Genomic DNA, 16,852 nt, shown 5'->3' on the forward strand with positions numbered 1-16,852 from the left:
TAAGTGGATGTTAAAGTACATCTACTATAAATATGCTTTTAAAGAAAATTAAATAAACTAATTAAAAATTTATTTTGTACTTTCTTTTAACTTTTAATACACTTTATATGTTAAAAGTATAATTCATTTGTAGAAAATATTTTTATTTTTTGTTTTGGTGGCCTTGTGTGTCACAATCATTTTTTTAACATAGACCTTGCCTCTGCCTCAGCCCTGAAATTATTTTTGAACTCTCTCTTTGCCTCCAGCGTTGTTCATTATTATTTGTTACTGTACATAATTTTCTTTTTGTACTAATGGCGCTGACCTTTTAATTGTGTCAAAAACATCAGCATGCATCATAAGTTGATGCTCCCGAACTGCAGAAAATGTCCTTTGTCAAGTCCCACTGATTGTGAGACACCTGAAATTAGACAATAAAAGTCTTAGTATTGATATTAATACTACTATAACTCTTAATTACAACATTGTCATTATGTTCTCTACAGAGCTCATCTCTATTAGTGTCCTAAGTTCAAGTATGTGTTAATTGAAGTATTTTTTTAGATCTACTAGCTGGTACTGTGATTGTTGTAGCACTTGGCAGGTAAACCAAAGGGCAGCCTAATCAGCTCCACAATAAATGATCCTCCATGCAGGTGATTACTGCTTGTGTTCAATGCATATTCAAACTGTTCATGTGATCAGTGGTAACAGTTATCAAGTTACGCACTAAAACATTTTACTGTTCTTTGGGTAACAGATTGTAGCTGTTGTTGTTGAACATTCATTCACCATTCAACATAATTTTGTCCAGAGGAAATTATGCACCTCACATCTGGGATCCTAGTTTTCTTCTTTTTGGCTCACAAACCTTGGGTCTGTCTAAATAAGTGTAATATGGTCACTTAGAGATATTAAATAAGTGGTAACTGTGTCATTGAAATAACTATTGAAAAAACAAATACAAGATGATGTATAAATTTTTAAATGCAGTTACTATTACACTCGTACTATTTACCTTCTCAGTGTGTGAAGACATTAGGTTGGAGCGCCCCTTGGTGGAAGAAATGTGAACACTTGATGACTGAACTACTTCAACTACAATATACCAGCTAAAAGCTGACGGAGCTGATCATCTTTCACGTCCTGCAGTGATAAATATTATATTTATTAAATATAGTCTAAGTGGATTCAAATGAAGGTGAGTTTCTTTTCTTTGTACCACCTCAGTCAGTTTAACTGATATGAGAATATGAGAATAATTTCTCTGTTTCACACATAGAGATCAGAAATCAGGAAGTGGTTTTTAGAGATGCATCTCTAAAAAAACTCAATCACTCTGGTGATCAAAGTGCACTAGTGAAACAGTTCAGCATTTACATGGCACGTTGCGTGTGAGTTGTGGGTGGAACATTTCTATGTTAGTGTAACTTATTTTGTAGTTTCTCTTTGCTCACAAAAGATGAAGATGTGGTGCCTTCAAATTCTGCTGTTCATCCTCTTCAGTAAGTTCTTTGAATTTATTTACAAATTATTTTAAAATTTATTTTAAATTTTAAGCAACAATTTATTGCATTTATTTGTATTTATGCAAACACAAGCATTGTATAGAATAATATCTCCTTGACATTGGTTTTGGTATGTGTCTCCCTCTCGCTCTTTTTTTTAAGTTCACTTTTTTCTTGTTGTAGTGACCGGTGCAGCAGAGATTATCCATGTGTTTGGATATGAAGGAAAGGAAGCTAATGTTTCCTGCTCTTATAACGAGGGATACAAGTCTAATGAGAAGTACTTGTGCAGAAACAACTGTGGCAGTGATGCTGATGTTCTGATCAGAACCACACAAGCACAGTTGAACAGATACTCCATCAGTGATGACACAAACAAACAAGTTTTCACAGCCACCATCTCTAATCTTAATCAAAACGATGCTGGAAAATACTGGTGTGGGGTGACGAGGAGTGGATTTGATTACTACCCTGCTGAAGTCAAAGTGGAGGTGGTGTCAGGTAAATTGAGCTGATTGTCATCACTTTTTGATGTTAATATGACTTTTCATGTCATTCTTATGTCTTATAATGATATTTACAGTGAGGTCAGTCTGAATATAGTCAGAGGTAAATAAACTCCATGTCAAATTTCTATATTGTTGTCAAGTAAAATTCATTATTTTGTTATCAACACACTTTGTTTGATTTGTACTGGTTGACCTTATAATTCATTATGAATATGGGATCACAGAATAATAAATTAAATTATCTACAATGTTAGGTATTTGTAATGAGGCACTTTGTTAAACATACTTCTATGTAAAGACATGGTCTCCTCCACTACACTTACGTGACAAATTTATTTATTTTGTAGATTAATATTGTACAAACTCCTATTCTTGCAAAGTTTGGATTATGTGACAAAAGTACAAAGAGAAGATTTTTTGTGTTTTCACTGATCTACTCAACTTGTCTTTTGTAAACATGAATCAGTTTTAAAAAGTTGGGACTGAGGCTTGTTGCAGACAGGCCGGTCAAGTACAGACTCTCTGTGTATGTGGAGCCACTCTGTCGTAGCACTGTTGACTTTTTCATCTTTAGCTGACAACAGTCTGGATGGTCTTGTTCTTTGAACTTGTTTCAGAACAGAGTTGATGTACAGCTTCATCCTTGCACAGTAGAGTTTCAGGTTGGCTGTATGTGGCTGTATTCAACATTATAGCATGATGGATCTTTATACAACAGCAAATGAGACGTTAATCCAGGTCGAGCACATTTGATAGTGGAATCTGCACTTTCTGCTCTGATCCTTCACATTATAATGAATGTTAGAGTATAAAAAAAATATTCATTTTGTAATATTGCATTGATATTTATTGTCTTTGAGCTCATTGACAAATCTCTCACAAGGGTTGGCAAAAAGTAATAAGCTCCAGCTATTATGAATTAGAAACACTGAGCTTTAGGTGGACGGTCATAATGTCATCGTTTATTATCAATTTTAGAATCATCCTGAATATTGTTTCTCTCTAAGCTGTTTAAGGTGGTCTATTCTAAAATGTTTTATATTTGTTACTGATGTTACAGTTCCTTTCTCTGTCCCCTGTCTGTTGGTTTTATTTTCTATTGTTCCACCTGGTCCCACTCCCTCTCCTGCCACTTCCTGTTTACCCATACTTGGACTTCCTCTTCCTCCACTCACCGAACTCATAATGACTGAGTCATTTCACCTTTTAGTGTCTGTCTCTGTCTAAGCTCCCCTCAGTCCTCAGTTTGATTGCTGGTTTGTTGCACATTGGACTCCATTTTGGACTCTGCCATCTGTTAGTTTGTTGACTGGATCACACACCTCCACCCCTGGTTTGTTTGTTTGTTTGTTTGTTTTCTTCCCTTTGGACTTTTACACAGTTTTGTAACAACTGATGTAAAAAATATGAATACACTGTTAATATTTACACTTTTCTCTGATAAACAAAGGTTCAAGCTAAATGCCAAATCACATATTATAGTTTTTATTGTATTATATAATTAAAGATTTAAAACTGATAAACACTACAATTAAAAGCTGCTCATATAAAAATGCACTAGTAACAATATTCCACTGATACGGTTATTGTGCCTGCAGATACTGAGCACTTTTTAAACTAATACCTTTGTATTTTGATAAAATTTTATAAATATTACAATTGTTACTTTTACACAAATACTAAATATTACTGTCTGTTTGTTTCACTCTCTGACAGACACCTGCTGCAGAAGTTCCACCAATGTCCAAAGTTATGAGGGAGGTTCAGTGTCCATCAGTTGTCCATATGAGTCTCAGGACCAGAACAACATGAAGTACATCTGCAGAGGAAACCAGCCGTCCTCATGTCTGCAGCAGGCACTAATCACCTCTAACAACACACAAAACACACAGTTCAGTCTGACTGATGACAAGGAGTCAAGAAAATTCACAGTGACCATTACCAGTTTGACCCAAAAGGATTCTGGTTCGTACCTTTGTGGAGTAAAGAGAAACACAGGACTGGATGTTTTCTCTGCTGTTGATCTGGAGGTCAGAGGTGAGAGGTCAGAGTTTAAAACAGACAAAATGACTAAAACGTTACTGACAAAGATTTCACACTTACATCAATTGGAAATATATATTAATTATTTAAGGAATAAAATGTTGTTCAGCTCTCGTGTTTTGCAGACTTTTTCTTTACCTGTATTCTATGACTGGTGTCTGTGTCTGTAATAGTATCTACTTTATTTCTTTTTTTATCAGAAAACACCTGCTGCAACAGTTCCACCAACATCCAAAGTTATGAGGGAGGTTCAGTGTCCATCAGTTGTCCATATGAGTCTCAGGACCAGAACAACATGAAGTACATCTGCAGAGGAAACCAGCCGTCCTCATGTCTGCAGCAGGCACTAATCACCTCTAACAACACACAGAACACACAGTTCAGTCTGACTGATGACAAGGTGTCAAGAAAATTCACAGTGACCATTACCAGTTTGACCGAAAAGGATTCTGGGTCGTACCTTTGTGGAGTAAAGAGAAACACAGGACTGGATGTTTTCTCTGCTGTTGATCTGGAGGTCAGAGGTGAGAGGTCACAGATCTACCTCATCACACACTGAGTTGAGTCACTGTTGTTTCACATCAATAGAAATGTACATAAAGTAAATGGGGTTTTTGTTTTTTCATCACTAAACTTTGAAAACTGATGTGTTATGTCATTTTGCTCAAAGCCTCTTCTGTCTCACAGAGTGGTGCTGTGTGTCCAACAAACTGAGTGGCCCTGTGGGACGTCCACTAACTATGCAGTGTCCCTATCCACCACAACATGGGACAAACAGGAAGTTCCTCTGTAAGGGAGACCACCACAGAAACTGTACAGACATGGTGACCAGTCAAAACAGCTCAGGACACACTGACGTCAGGTTCACTCTGCTAGATGATGTTTCTTCCAGTTCTTTCTCGGTGACCATCACAGAGCTGAAAGCAGGTGATGCTGGGACATACTGGTGTGGTTCAGACTCACAATGGACTTTTGGAAACTACACCAAGATTCAACTGTCACTAGGTAAAAGAGCAACACAGTTACAATGCAGCTGATTATATGAGGGATCAGTACGACCAGCTGACCTACAAACAATGCACGTAGTGCGTATGGTCACAGTGTGGGGATCCAGTATGTATTCAGGAAGTAGTCCAGGAAATTAGTGTAAATGATCATATCGTCCAGCTGAGTAACAAAACTGATCTTGTGTGTATATGTGATAAACTAGCAGATGTATTAAAACACACATTAATGAAGACAGTGATGCTACATTTCAATTCAATTCATTTCAGTTTTATTTGTATAGCGCCAATTCACAACAGAAGTTATCTCAAGGCACTTTAAAGTGCAAGGTTTAAGACCTTACAGAGAATAATTATACAAAAAATGATACAGAAAACCCAACAATCCCATTTGAGCAAGCTTTAGGCAACAGTGGAGAGGAAAAACTCCCTTTAGAGGAAGAAACCTCCAGCAGAACCAGGCTCATAGTGGGCGGCCATCTGCCTTGACTGGTTGGGGTGAGTGGAAAGAGAAGAGAGAAAAGAACAGCAGGCAATAAAGACAACAAGCAGCAAGAACATTGGGCAGGTCAACTGGATTCTGGAGATGTACAGCTCCAGGCTGAGGATACCTGCAGAAAAGTACAGAGAGAGGGAGACAGAGAGGGGGAAACACAACTACATGAGAGAGAAGACACAAAGTTAATGACATGCAATGGTGGCATTTGCATTGATACAGGAGAAAGGAGAGGAGCTCAGTGTATCAATAAAGTTCCCCCAGCAGACTAAGCTGTAGCAGCATAACTAAGAGATGGTTCAGAGTCACCTGATCCATCTCTAACCATAAGCTTTATATAAAAGGAAAGTTATAAGTCTAGTCTTAAATGTGGAGAGGGTGTCTGCCTCCAGAACCTGGACTGGGAGCTGGTTCCACAGGAGAGGGGCTTGATAGCTAAAGGCTCTGCCTCCCATTCTACATTGGGAAACACTAGGAACCACAAGTAAACCTGCAGTCTGAGAACGTAGAGTTCTGCTGGAAGATATGGAACTATAAGGTCTTTAAGATAAGATGGAGCCTGATTATTAAGTGATTTATAAGTGAGGAGAAGAATTTTAGATTCAATTCTGGATTTTACAGGGAGACAATGGAGAGAAGCTAACATAGGAGAAATAAGATCTATCTTGCTGATTCCAGTCAGAAATCTGGCTGCAGCATTAACTGGAGGCTTTTTAATGAGTTATTGGGACAAACTATTAATAATGAATTATAATAGTCCAGTCTGGAAGTAACAAATGCATGGACTTGTTACGAACAGACTAACGGGACGAACGAGTAAGAACAAAAAGATATTTATTAACAAAAAGGAGGGCAGGGGACAAAGGGAACTAACGCCAACAGACAAAGTATCAACAAAAGACCCCAAAACACGGTGGAGAGACACAAACAAAACCATAAACTGACAAAGTAGCAACTGAAATCACTGCGGAAGGCAGGCAAACAAGAACAAACATGCAAAGCTAACTAGACAAAGTAACAACGAAAAACCATGTACTAACATGGACAAGAACTATAAGACGAACTAGATGTACAAAGTAACAAACAAAAATACACTGCAGACAGGCAGGCAACTCACAAACTCACAAAAACAAACTCACGGGCAAAACCAAGGTCCAACAAAGTGCAGTCCAGAACGAAATAAACAAGAGTCCAGAGTATCCAAAACGAGTGACAAACTGACGAGCTGACAAACTGACGAACAAGTGGTGTGGATCCCTGATGTGTGTATGATGTCAATGAGCAATGTGTGAATGTCAAAGAGCAACAAACCAGCACCGAACTGAGGACTGAGGGGTGCTTTTAAAACAGAGGGAGTAACAGGTGAATTGAATGAGTCATTAGTCCAGAGTGTGGAGAGTGGGGGATGAGGAAGTCCATATGTGGTGTGGCAGGAGGGTGAGACACAGAACCAAACATAACAGACAGGGGCAGAGGGAGGAATCGTAACAGGACTAGTTTTCAGCATCACTTTGGGACAGGATGCTCCTAATTTTAACAATTTCTCAGGTGGAAAAAGGCAGTTCAAGAGATTGATTTTATGTATGAAGTAAAGGAGATATCCAGGTCAATGATAACTCCGAGATTTCTTACAGTATTACTTGAGGCCAGTACTACGTCATCAAGGATGAGAATGTGATAAGACATAGTGTCTCTGAGATTTTTAGGCCCAAACAAAATAACCTCTGTCTTGTCTGGATTTAGGAGAAGGAAATTGGAGGACATCCAAGCCTTTATGTCTTTTAGGCATGCTTGAAGTTTGACTAATGGATTAGTTCCTTCTGGTTTCATAGATTGGTCTCACACATTTCTCATATGTGGTGTTACTTCTGCTACTGTGTGTCAATAATAGAACAAATGTCATCAGATAAATGATACATACAATACATGCTGCTACTGTGAGTTATCAGGAAGGATATTTTTATATTTTTCTTTTTTTCAGATGTGGTCTTTAACCCTGTGGTTTTCATTGTACCAGCTGCACTGATGTTCATACTGATATTTGTCCTGGTTGTAAATTGTAAAAACAAATGTCACAAAGTGCAAGGTATGTTTTACATACAGTACAAATGTATGCACACAAACAGAAACATGAACACATACACACAGGCAATGCACATACATGTGAATGTAAACAAACTGAACATTTGAACTGTACTGTTTTCAGGAACTGCAGCCAGAGAGAACAGAACAACCACCAGAGCCGCAGATGAAGGAGAAGCTGATGTAAGAAAATCAAAGTCAAAACCACTGCTAGTGGACACATAAGACTGAAATGTTCATTACAGTCTACACTGATCAGCTGCAGCATTAAATCCACCTGGTGATTTTCAGTGTCATCCTCAAATGTCTTAATTGAAACTCTAAAGTAGCTTTACCTTGAAAATATAAAAGTCATGTCAGCAACTTGACTACATGGATGAATAACAACTACTGCTGTTAAAGTTTGAACAGTCATTTAAGTCTCAGCAGGATGAAGTATAATACATTTAGTGTTATCATCACGTTAAAACTTTCATTTGTCCTGTAATCTGACTTGTTAGCTTATGCTAAAAGCATGGCTTTAGACTTCGATCTGGATAATGAACAGTTTCAATGGACTTCACAGTAATCTGATCTGTGTTTTACAGGACGTCTTCCTCTGAAACATAATATAATATAATAAATGAAATGACTAGTTCACTGATTTTTTTTATTCTTTTTTAGATTTATGCAAATCAGGATGTTGTAGTGTACTCAAAGAAAAGGACGTCCAACCAGCAGAGCACCTGCAACCAGTACGACAAAACAAGTGGAGCCCAGCAGGATGAGATGTATGAAAACTTCAACAAAACAGAAGATATTTACTGTAATGAAGTTTACAGTCAACAATGATGAGATGAACAACGTCCACACAGATGATCAAAAAAACTTGTATTATTGTTATTGTTAATATAACAAACTTAACTCTTGAGCTAAATATCCAAAATGTAAATGATCTATTTACTCTTCATCTATTGATATTAATGTGATTAAAAACATATTTAATTACTTACATACTATGTCAATTATTCTAAATTAATCACAGTTACATTTTATGTGTGAAAGCATTTAAATATATTTCAGTCCAAATTCATTTTAGTCTTCGTCATAATGTAAAGTAAAATAATGAAAAAGAGAAATAAAATAATTAAAATAATAGTAATACTAATTATAATACAGAGATGACAATAAAACATATTGCAGTATTCAATGGAAGGTGTTGGGGTGTTTGATATGTGAACTAGTGTGTATTGTTCAGACAGATCTTGTTGCACAGTCAGTGGACTCATCCTGTCATACTTCATTATAGAGAGAGTGAGACAGATTTCTCTCATTTACTGAATTTAAACGTTTCTTTTAGTTTTCAGCTCAGACGTCTGCTGTTAAACAGGTTTTGCTGTTAATAATCTTGTTGAGGTGATAGACCAGAGACCATCAAGTGTCGGCCTGAGAAGCACAGATCCCTCTCCTCCCTCTGTATGCTGGGAGGTACAGACAGCTCTCTACAATAGTGACAGTATAAGACCTTAGTGAAATTATTAATGCAGTAATATAGTAATTCATTTCTAACAGTGTTAACATACAAACTAGCTAAATAAACTTTCAGCCCACATGGCAGAGGAGCTGGATGAATGTAAAGCAAATATGTAACTATCACAAAGCAGGAAGTAACCTGAGTCATAACCTGAGAAAACATTTTTCACTCATTTGTAAATAAAATCTACAAATTCAAAGTCAAGTCAAGCCGTGTCAAAAAATTGTCAGTATTGAAACGTTCTTAAAAAGAAATGTCCTCCTAAAGCCCACTTTCACAGTTTTTGACATTCTGATGACAAAAAAAATTTATATTTAGCATTTATTCTTACATAAGAACAAAATCTATACAAACTCAAGACCACTATTTCTTTGCCAACATGCTTTTGCAAAATAATTGGTTATTTCATTTTCATTGATTCTACATTTATCTTGCAGAAATTAAAATTATGTTTTTTAAATACTATACATTCATTTTAAAATGAATAAACACAAAAGTTCACATTGTAGACATCACATTCACTTCCCTTCTTGATTTCTGTTTTCTGGAGCATTTACCTATGCTAAATAGTAATTAATTAATGTGCAACTATTCTGTTGATGAATTAACTGAGTCCAAATGAACAAATGTTTAAGATCCACTAATATTCAGTTCAAGTATGAATAAAATGTGTCGTGATTCCAGCTCCTCCTGCCTGTCTCCTCTGTCAGGGGACCTGCTGATTGCAGACTGTCTTCACCTGTGTTTCCCCTGTCCCTTTATTAGCAGGTCTGTCGGTCTCCTCTTTGCCAGTTTTACTCACGTCAACCTGAAAACCAAACTATCCAGCATTATTTGTTGGACTGCTTATGAGATACGAACCTTGCCTGACCTGAAACCTGTCTCTGCCTGACTCCCCCCTAACTGGACCTGCCTCCTGTTCTGACCTGCCTCTGCTCTGCACTTCGGTACCGTGAGTGTTTTCTGCCTGACCTGTTCCTGCTCTCTTATCATGATGATCATCAGCACCTCTCACCTCTACACAGCTGCTGGATCATCGCCACTCCTACCTTCCCGGTTCACCTCGCCGCTCTCACTCAGTCATAAACTCATTACATCAGTTTTCTACTGTGTTACTCCGGCTAACCCTGTCTCCTCTCATAGACTTCCTCCTACATCCGAAGTCACCCCTCTTCAGCTGTGACATCACTGGACCTCCTCACATTCATATATTACGTTCCCTTTTGTAATAAACATTCTTATTCACATCTTGTCTTTTGAGTCATCTCTGGGTATGGAGTCTGATCCTAGCTCTGTGACAAAAATCCCCCAACAATACAGTGATGTAAGTTTTTGTCTGCTTAGAAACGCATAAAAGACAGTATCCCTCTGTCCTTTTATGGTTAAGTTTAAATTATAGTAAATTTCTACTTTTGATGGGGAAAATTTTACCAAGTAAAATATGAAAATGCATTAATTGGTGTAGTAATAGAGAACAATTACCTGCAGTCTTTACAACAACAGTTAAATTGTGTGCTCACAGTAATTTTCTCTGGATCAAGTGTCTCATACTGAGTTCAGTGTAACAGTAAAGCAGCTCCAGCAGAGGGCTCAGTGGGACTGTGTTTTACAGGAAGTGGACCTGATCAGGAGCGTCCAGGACCTTCTGAAGAGAACTACAGCTCAGGTTGTCACTCAGATCAAGTGAGTGTCTCTTTACAGAAACGTACATTTCCTGACATGTACGTCATTCATAAAATGTCCTTTAGACGTCTGAATTGACCAGGCGGTAATAAAGTATCTATCTATGTTTGATGTGTGTGTCAGGTTGAACAGAGAGGCCAAGCACATGTTAGAGTTGGACTGGTCTGATAAGTACCAGGCCTACAGCTTTGATGACCACTGTGGGAGACACAGTAACAGGAGTCCAGACACAAAGCACCACCCAGGCTCAGCTGCCATGCAGGACCAGTGAGTGTGAGCTATGAGTCTGTGAATCTGCAATTACACAATGATACAGTTACACTCTGTGTCTTCTGGTTTGATGCAGAGTGTGTAACCGCTCGTCGTGGATGAAGTTCAGCCAGGACAACCTGAACAAGGTCCTGCAGGAGGAACAGGCCACCAACAGTCTCATGTTAGAGTGCTGCAGGGTAATGATGAAGATCAGTGCAATGTGCTGTCTCACCTTCCTGTTCATCTCCTGTCTTACTGCTTCTGTCTAGTTTGGAGGGGGAGGTGAGACAAATTGATGCCACTCTGACATCTCTGAACCAGCAGCTGAGCGAGGCCAGAAGCTCCCTGTCCCGCCTGGAGGAGTCACGCATGGCTCTAGAGAAAGACATTAACTGTAAAACTCACTCACTGTTCATTGATAGAGACAAGTGCATGACTCACCGTAAACGATATCCAACAGTCTCCACACTGTCAGGATACTAAAGGTAAATGAAGCATAATGATGAGTTTTCATGAAAGTATGTTCTCTGTATGTCATCATCACTGATCACATTTTCTGATTATCTATAGTGTCTGTAGTAAATCTACCTGCTGCAGACACGTGGACGACTGTTGTCCTCTGCAGATATTCTTCATGTTCTGGTCCTGAGACTCATACGAACAACTGATGGACACTGAACCTCCCTCATAACTTTGGAATTTGGTGGAAACATTGCAGTAGTTGTCTGTCAGAGTGTTACAAAGACAAAACATGTTATACTTCAATAAAATGATCAATATTAAAATCTGCACTACAAAATAAAAATGTTATTGGCTAAATGTGGTGAAAAAGTGAAAGTGCTCAATGTTTGCAGTATTATGTGTTTTACTACTGGATTGTTGTTACTAGAACATATTAGCCACATTAAATGTTGATGCAAAGTCACATTAAACAACTTTACTTCAGTCATGCTGCATCAAATTCTATATTTAATCTGTCACCTATAAATCCCTCATACTTATAAAAGTGCAATATTTCAATTCAATTCAATTTTATTTGTAGAGCGCTTTTTACAATTGACATTGTCACAAAGCAGCTTTACACAACCAAAGAACAGTACATGAACAGTGAATGTGTATGAATCATAATAATCAGATTGTCCCTGATCAGCAAGCCGAGGGCGACAGTGGCAAGGAAAAACTCCCTGAGAAGGCAACAGGAAGAAACCTTGAGAGGAACCAGACTCAACAGGGAACCCATCCTCATATGGGTGATTACATGCTGTGTAGGCAGCAGTCCAGTATAACAGTTAAAGTCTTTTAAGTTAATGTGGAGTCCAGTTAGTTAATTGCAGGCAGATTTGTTCCATTCCTGGACCATCGAGCGTTGAGTCGAGACCTCCGAGAAACAGCTTCCGGCGACTTCATTGTAGTGTGTGACCAACTCCAGTCTCCAAACGCATCCCATAGGGCGAACGGTGGATCCAGGCCACGAGATCTCCAGCCAGAAGTTGGGCATCAGGACGAGTCGGACAGGTCCAGAGGGCAGAGGGTGGAATGATGTGTAGCTCGACAGAGAGACAGGAAGAGGGAAATAGAGAGGTAGAGAAATATATTTATGTTGTTAAATTTGTTTATTTGTAGCTTTTTCCTTTGAGTCACAAACAGTATGTGTTGTCAAACAGGTGAATTCATTGTTGCAGAAGAGACTTTTTCTGAATGCACTAGATGTTCTAGTTTTATTTCATGCTTTGTTCATGTTTGTATCTTTCTCTCTTTTTCTTTCTTAGCCTCCCTGATCTGCAGATCTTGATGTGATTGTGTAGTCAAGTCTGTAACTTACACCTCCTGCGTCTTGTTATTGCATAAAAGCAGATATTACCCTAAATCTAAACACAAGTTCTTTAAAGTTTGTGACGTTCTGGATCACCTGGTTGATTAAAAGGTAGCAGCAGAAACAACTTTGATAAACTTTGAGGGTACAAATAATTAATCTGTACATAGTGGAGGTAGAAATATAAAAATTAAAACACAGACTAAAATCAGGAAAGATGAAGGTTATTTCAAGCTGCTGAATTGATGTTTGACATTTAGCGTTCACCTGTCGTAATGCTTTAATACACTAGAGCGAGCTATTGAGTCTCACTAGCTCATCTCCTGTCACATTACAGTTTTACATTTTATCAACACACCTCTTCACCTCCACCTTGAACTGCTCTGTCACCTACAGCACAACTCACCACTGCCTCACAGCTCTCATACATGTCCTGCACTACTCTAACATACTTTCATGCCACTCCAGACCTCCTCATATAATACCAAAGCTCCTCTCTCTGCACCCTGTCATACGCTTTCTCTAGATCTACGAAGACACAATCCTCATCCTCTTCAGTTCCCTCCTCACTTCACTCTTACTAATCTTTGCTGCTTTCTGTTCCACAACAGTCACCTCTTCTCCTCTTGTTCTCTTTCATTTTCCTCATTCATTAAGTCTTAAATGTACTACTTCCATCGCTCAGTCATCCTCATGACACCTCTCAATACATTTTAATTCCTATCTTTAAACACCTTAATCTGCTGCAAATCCTTCCATCTCTATCTCTTTGCCTCACCAACCTGTACGAATCCACCTCTCCCTCTTTACTGTCCAACCTAGTAAACAAGTCCTCATGTCATTTGTTTGGCCTTCATCACCTCTACCTTCACCTTACGCTGCATCTCCCTGTACTTCTGTCTACTCTTCAGTCCTCTCAGTGTCCCTCTTGTTCTTAGTTCATCTCTTTCACTTTATACACACCTCAACTTCCTCATTCCACCACCAAGCCTGGCTGTTTTCTCTGCTGTTGATCTGGAGGTCAGAGGTGAGAGGTCGCTGCCTGCTCTCGTCTGTTTTCCAGGCGAGACACAGTTAATCTCGAACAGACCTTAAATCTATGTAATTGAACCATTTAATTCCAGCTGAGCATAGTTCCACCCACCTGACAAGCTGACCAATAAAAACTAAGTGGGATGATCTTAAAGACACAGGAACTTAAACAAGCCTTTTCAGACTTAAAGCCAGATGAGCTCTTGCATAAAGAGGCATTAGAACATATACAATATTTAGACTGTTTAACTTGAAAATCACATAATTCTATATCAGTGAAGCTCCTGAATCAAAGATAAAGTCTGAATAAGCATAATGTGGATATAATATATATATTAACTACTTCATGAGGCATACAAATGGGTTTCTGGCACTACAAGTAGTAACTGTGTCATTGAGATAAATATTAAATGAATAACTTACTAATGTAAACATATATACAGAGAGAACAAATACAAGACACTGTATGGACTTTATAATGTAGTTACCATTACACTCATGTAGTATTTACTTTCTCAGTGTGTAAAGGCATGAGGCGCCCCTTGGTGGCAGAAATGTGAACACTTGATGGCTGAACTACTTTGACAATATACCAGCTAAAAGCTGACGGAGCTGATCATCTTTCACGTCCTAGAGATAAACATTACATTTATTAACTATAGTCTAAGTGGATTCAAATGAAGGTGAGTTTCTTTTCATTGTACCTCCTCAGTCAGTTAAACTGATATGAGAATATGAGGATGAATTACTGTTATAATTTCTCTGTTTCACAAATAGAGATCAGATATCAGGAAGTGAGTTTGTTAGAAGAGATGCATCTTTAAAAAAACTCTGCTGATCAAAGTGCACTAGTGAGACAGTTCAACATTTACCTGGCACAAAGACAAGTTGTGGGTGGAACATTTCTATGTTAGTAAAACTTATTTTGTAGTTTCTCTTTGCTCACAAAAGATGAAGATGTGGTGCCTTCAAATTCAGCTGTTCATCCTCTTCAGTAAGTTCTTTGAATTTATTTACAAATTATTTTAAATTTAATATTTATTGTATTTATTTGTATCTATGCAAACACAAGCATTATATAGAATAATACCACCTTGATATTGGTTTTGGTATGTGTCTCCCTCTCTCTTTCTTTATTTTAAGTTCACATTGTTTTCTCTCTCTAGTTTATCTCTGTTGTGTGACCGGTGCAGCAAAGATTATCCATGTGTTCGGATATGAAGAGAAACAAGCTCAAGTTTCCTGCTCTTATGACAAAGGATACGAGTCTTATGAGAAGTACTTGTGCAGAAACAACTGCGGCAGTAATGATGATGTTCTGATCACAACAACACAAACACACAAAAACAGATACTCCATCAGTGATGACACAAACAAACAGGTTTTCACAGCCACCATCTCTAATCTTAATCAAAACGATGCTGGGAAATACTGGTGCGGGGTGACGAGGAGTGGAATAGATTACTACCCTGCTGAAGTCAAACTAAAGGTGGAGAAAGGTAATTAGAAATAATTTTCTTCACTTTGTGATGTCAATATCCTATGAATAATCATCTCATTGTCATGGTTCATATTTAACAAGGTGTGGAAAAATATCTATATTGAGGTCAGTCTGAATATAGTCAGAGGTAAATAAACTCCATATCAAATTTCTATATTGTTGTAAAGTAAAATTCATTATTTTGTTAATCAACACACTTTGTTTGATTTGTACTGGTTGGCTTTATAATTTATTATGAATATGGGATCACAGAATAATAAATTCAATTATCTACAATGTTAGGTATTTGTAATGTAATGATTGTAATTTTTTTACACTCAAAACTTTTTATTTTATTTATGTGATAAAAGTACAAAGAGAAGATTTTTTGTGTTTTCACTGATCTCCTTAAATTGTCTTTTGTAAACATCAATCAGTTGTAAAAAGTTGGGACTGAGGCTTGTTGCAGACAGGCCGGTCAAGTACAGACTCTCTGTGTATGTGGAGCCACTCTGTTGTAGCACTGTTGACTTTTTGATCTTTAGCTGACAACAGTCTGGATGGTCTTGTTCTTTGAACTTGTTTCTGAACAGAGTTGATGTACAGCTTCATCCTTGCACAGTAAATTTTCAGGTTGGCTGTATATGGCTGTATTTAATATTATATCATGATGGTTCTTTATACAACAGCAACTGAGACGTTAACGCAGGTTGAGCACATTCATTAGTGGCATCTGCCCTTTAAACACAGATAATTTTTTTTCACAATAGAATAAAAAACCTAACTTTATTGTAATGTTACATTTACACAGACACACAGTTGAGAGTTGGGACCGTGACAGTGCCTGCATATTGAGAACGTTTTAAACTAAAACTTTTGTATTTTATTTAGGTGAAATTCTAAAAATATTGATATTGTTCCTTTTACAAAACTATAAATACTAAATATTACTGTCTGTTTGTTTCACTCTCTGACAGACACCTGCTGTGACAGTTCCACCAACATCCAAAGTTATGAGGGAGGTTCAGTGTCCATCAGTTGTCCATATGAGTCTCAGGACCAGAACAACTTGAAGTACATCTGCAGAGGAAACCAGCCGTCCTCATGTCTGCAGCAGGCACTAATCACCTCTAACAACAGACAAAACACACAGTTCAGTCTGACTGATGACAAGGAGTCAAGAAAATTCACAGTGACCATTACCAGTTTGACCCAAAAGGATTCTGGGTCGTACCTTTGTGGAGTAAAGAGAAACACAGGACTGGATGTTTTCTCTGCTGTTGATCTGGAGGTCAGAGGTGAGAGGTCACACTTTAAAAGTGATGACAGGGCTAAAATTTGACTGACAAAAACAGACCAAGAATTTAGATTTGCATTTGTCAAATATTTAAAGTAAAGATTAAACATAACATGAATATATTTCTATGAGTGTTAATATATGTCTATATAATGTTG

At 37.8% G+C, this 16,852-nt stretch overlaps 1 protein-coding gene and 1 long non-coding RNA gene across 3 annotated transcripts in view; both read left to right on the forward strand.

The window, feature by feature from the left end:
- The window catches only part of LOC113162437 (polymeric immunoglobulin receptor-like), a 29,934-nt gene that overhangs the window by 9,871 nt on the left and 3,211 nt on the right, over nt 1–16,852 (forward strand). Inside the window, exons 1-5 of one of the 2 annotated variants that reach the window (XM_026360570.1) lie at nt 1,471–1,487; nt 1,674–1,991; nt 3,716–4,036; nt 4,243–4,566; nt 4,730–5,047. In XM_026360570.1, the coding sequence (XP_026216355.1) occupies nt 1,487; nt 1,674–1,991; nt 3,716–4,036; nt 4,243–4,566; nt 4,730–5,047 (1,282 nt within the window). In that variant the 5' untranslated portion in view covers nt 1,471–1,486. Of the gene's footprint in view, nt 1–1,470; nt 1,488–1,673; nt 1,992–3,715; nt 4,037–4,242; nt 4,567–4,729; nt 5,048–16,852 lie in introns of those variants that run through there. The other variant, XR_003298820.1, reaches the window with a different exon arrangement.
- On the forward strand, nt 10,661–11,213 carry LOC113162458. Its single transcript, XR_003298822.1, has 3 exons — nt 10,661–10,820; nt 10,944–11,087; nt 11,167–11,213. It is a non-coding gene; the product is annotated as an uncharacterized LOC113162458 (long non-coding RNA).

Source organism: Anabas testudineus, chromosome 1 (genome assembly GCF_900324465.2).
Source record: "Anabas testudineus chromosome 1, fAnaTes1.2, whole genome shotgun sequence".
NCBI classification, from domain to species: Eukaryota; Metazoa; Chordata; class Actinopteri; order Anabantiformes; family Anabantidae; genus Anabas; species Anabas testudineus.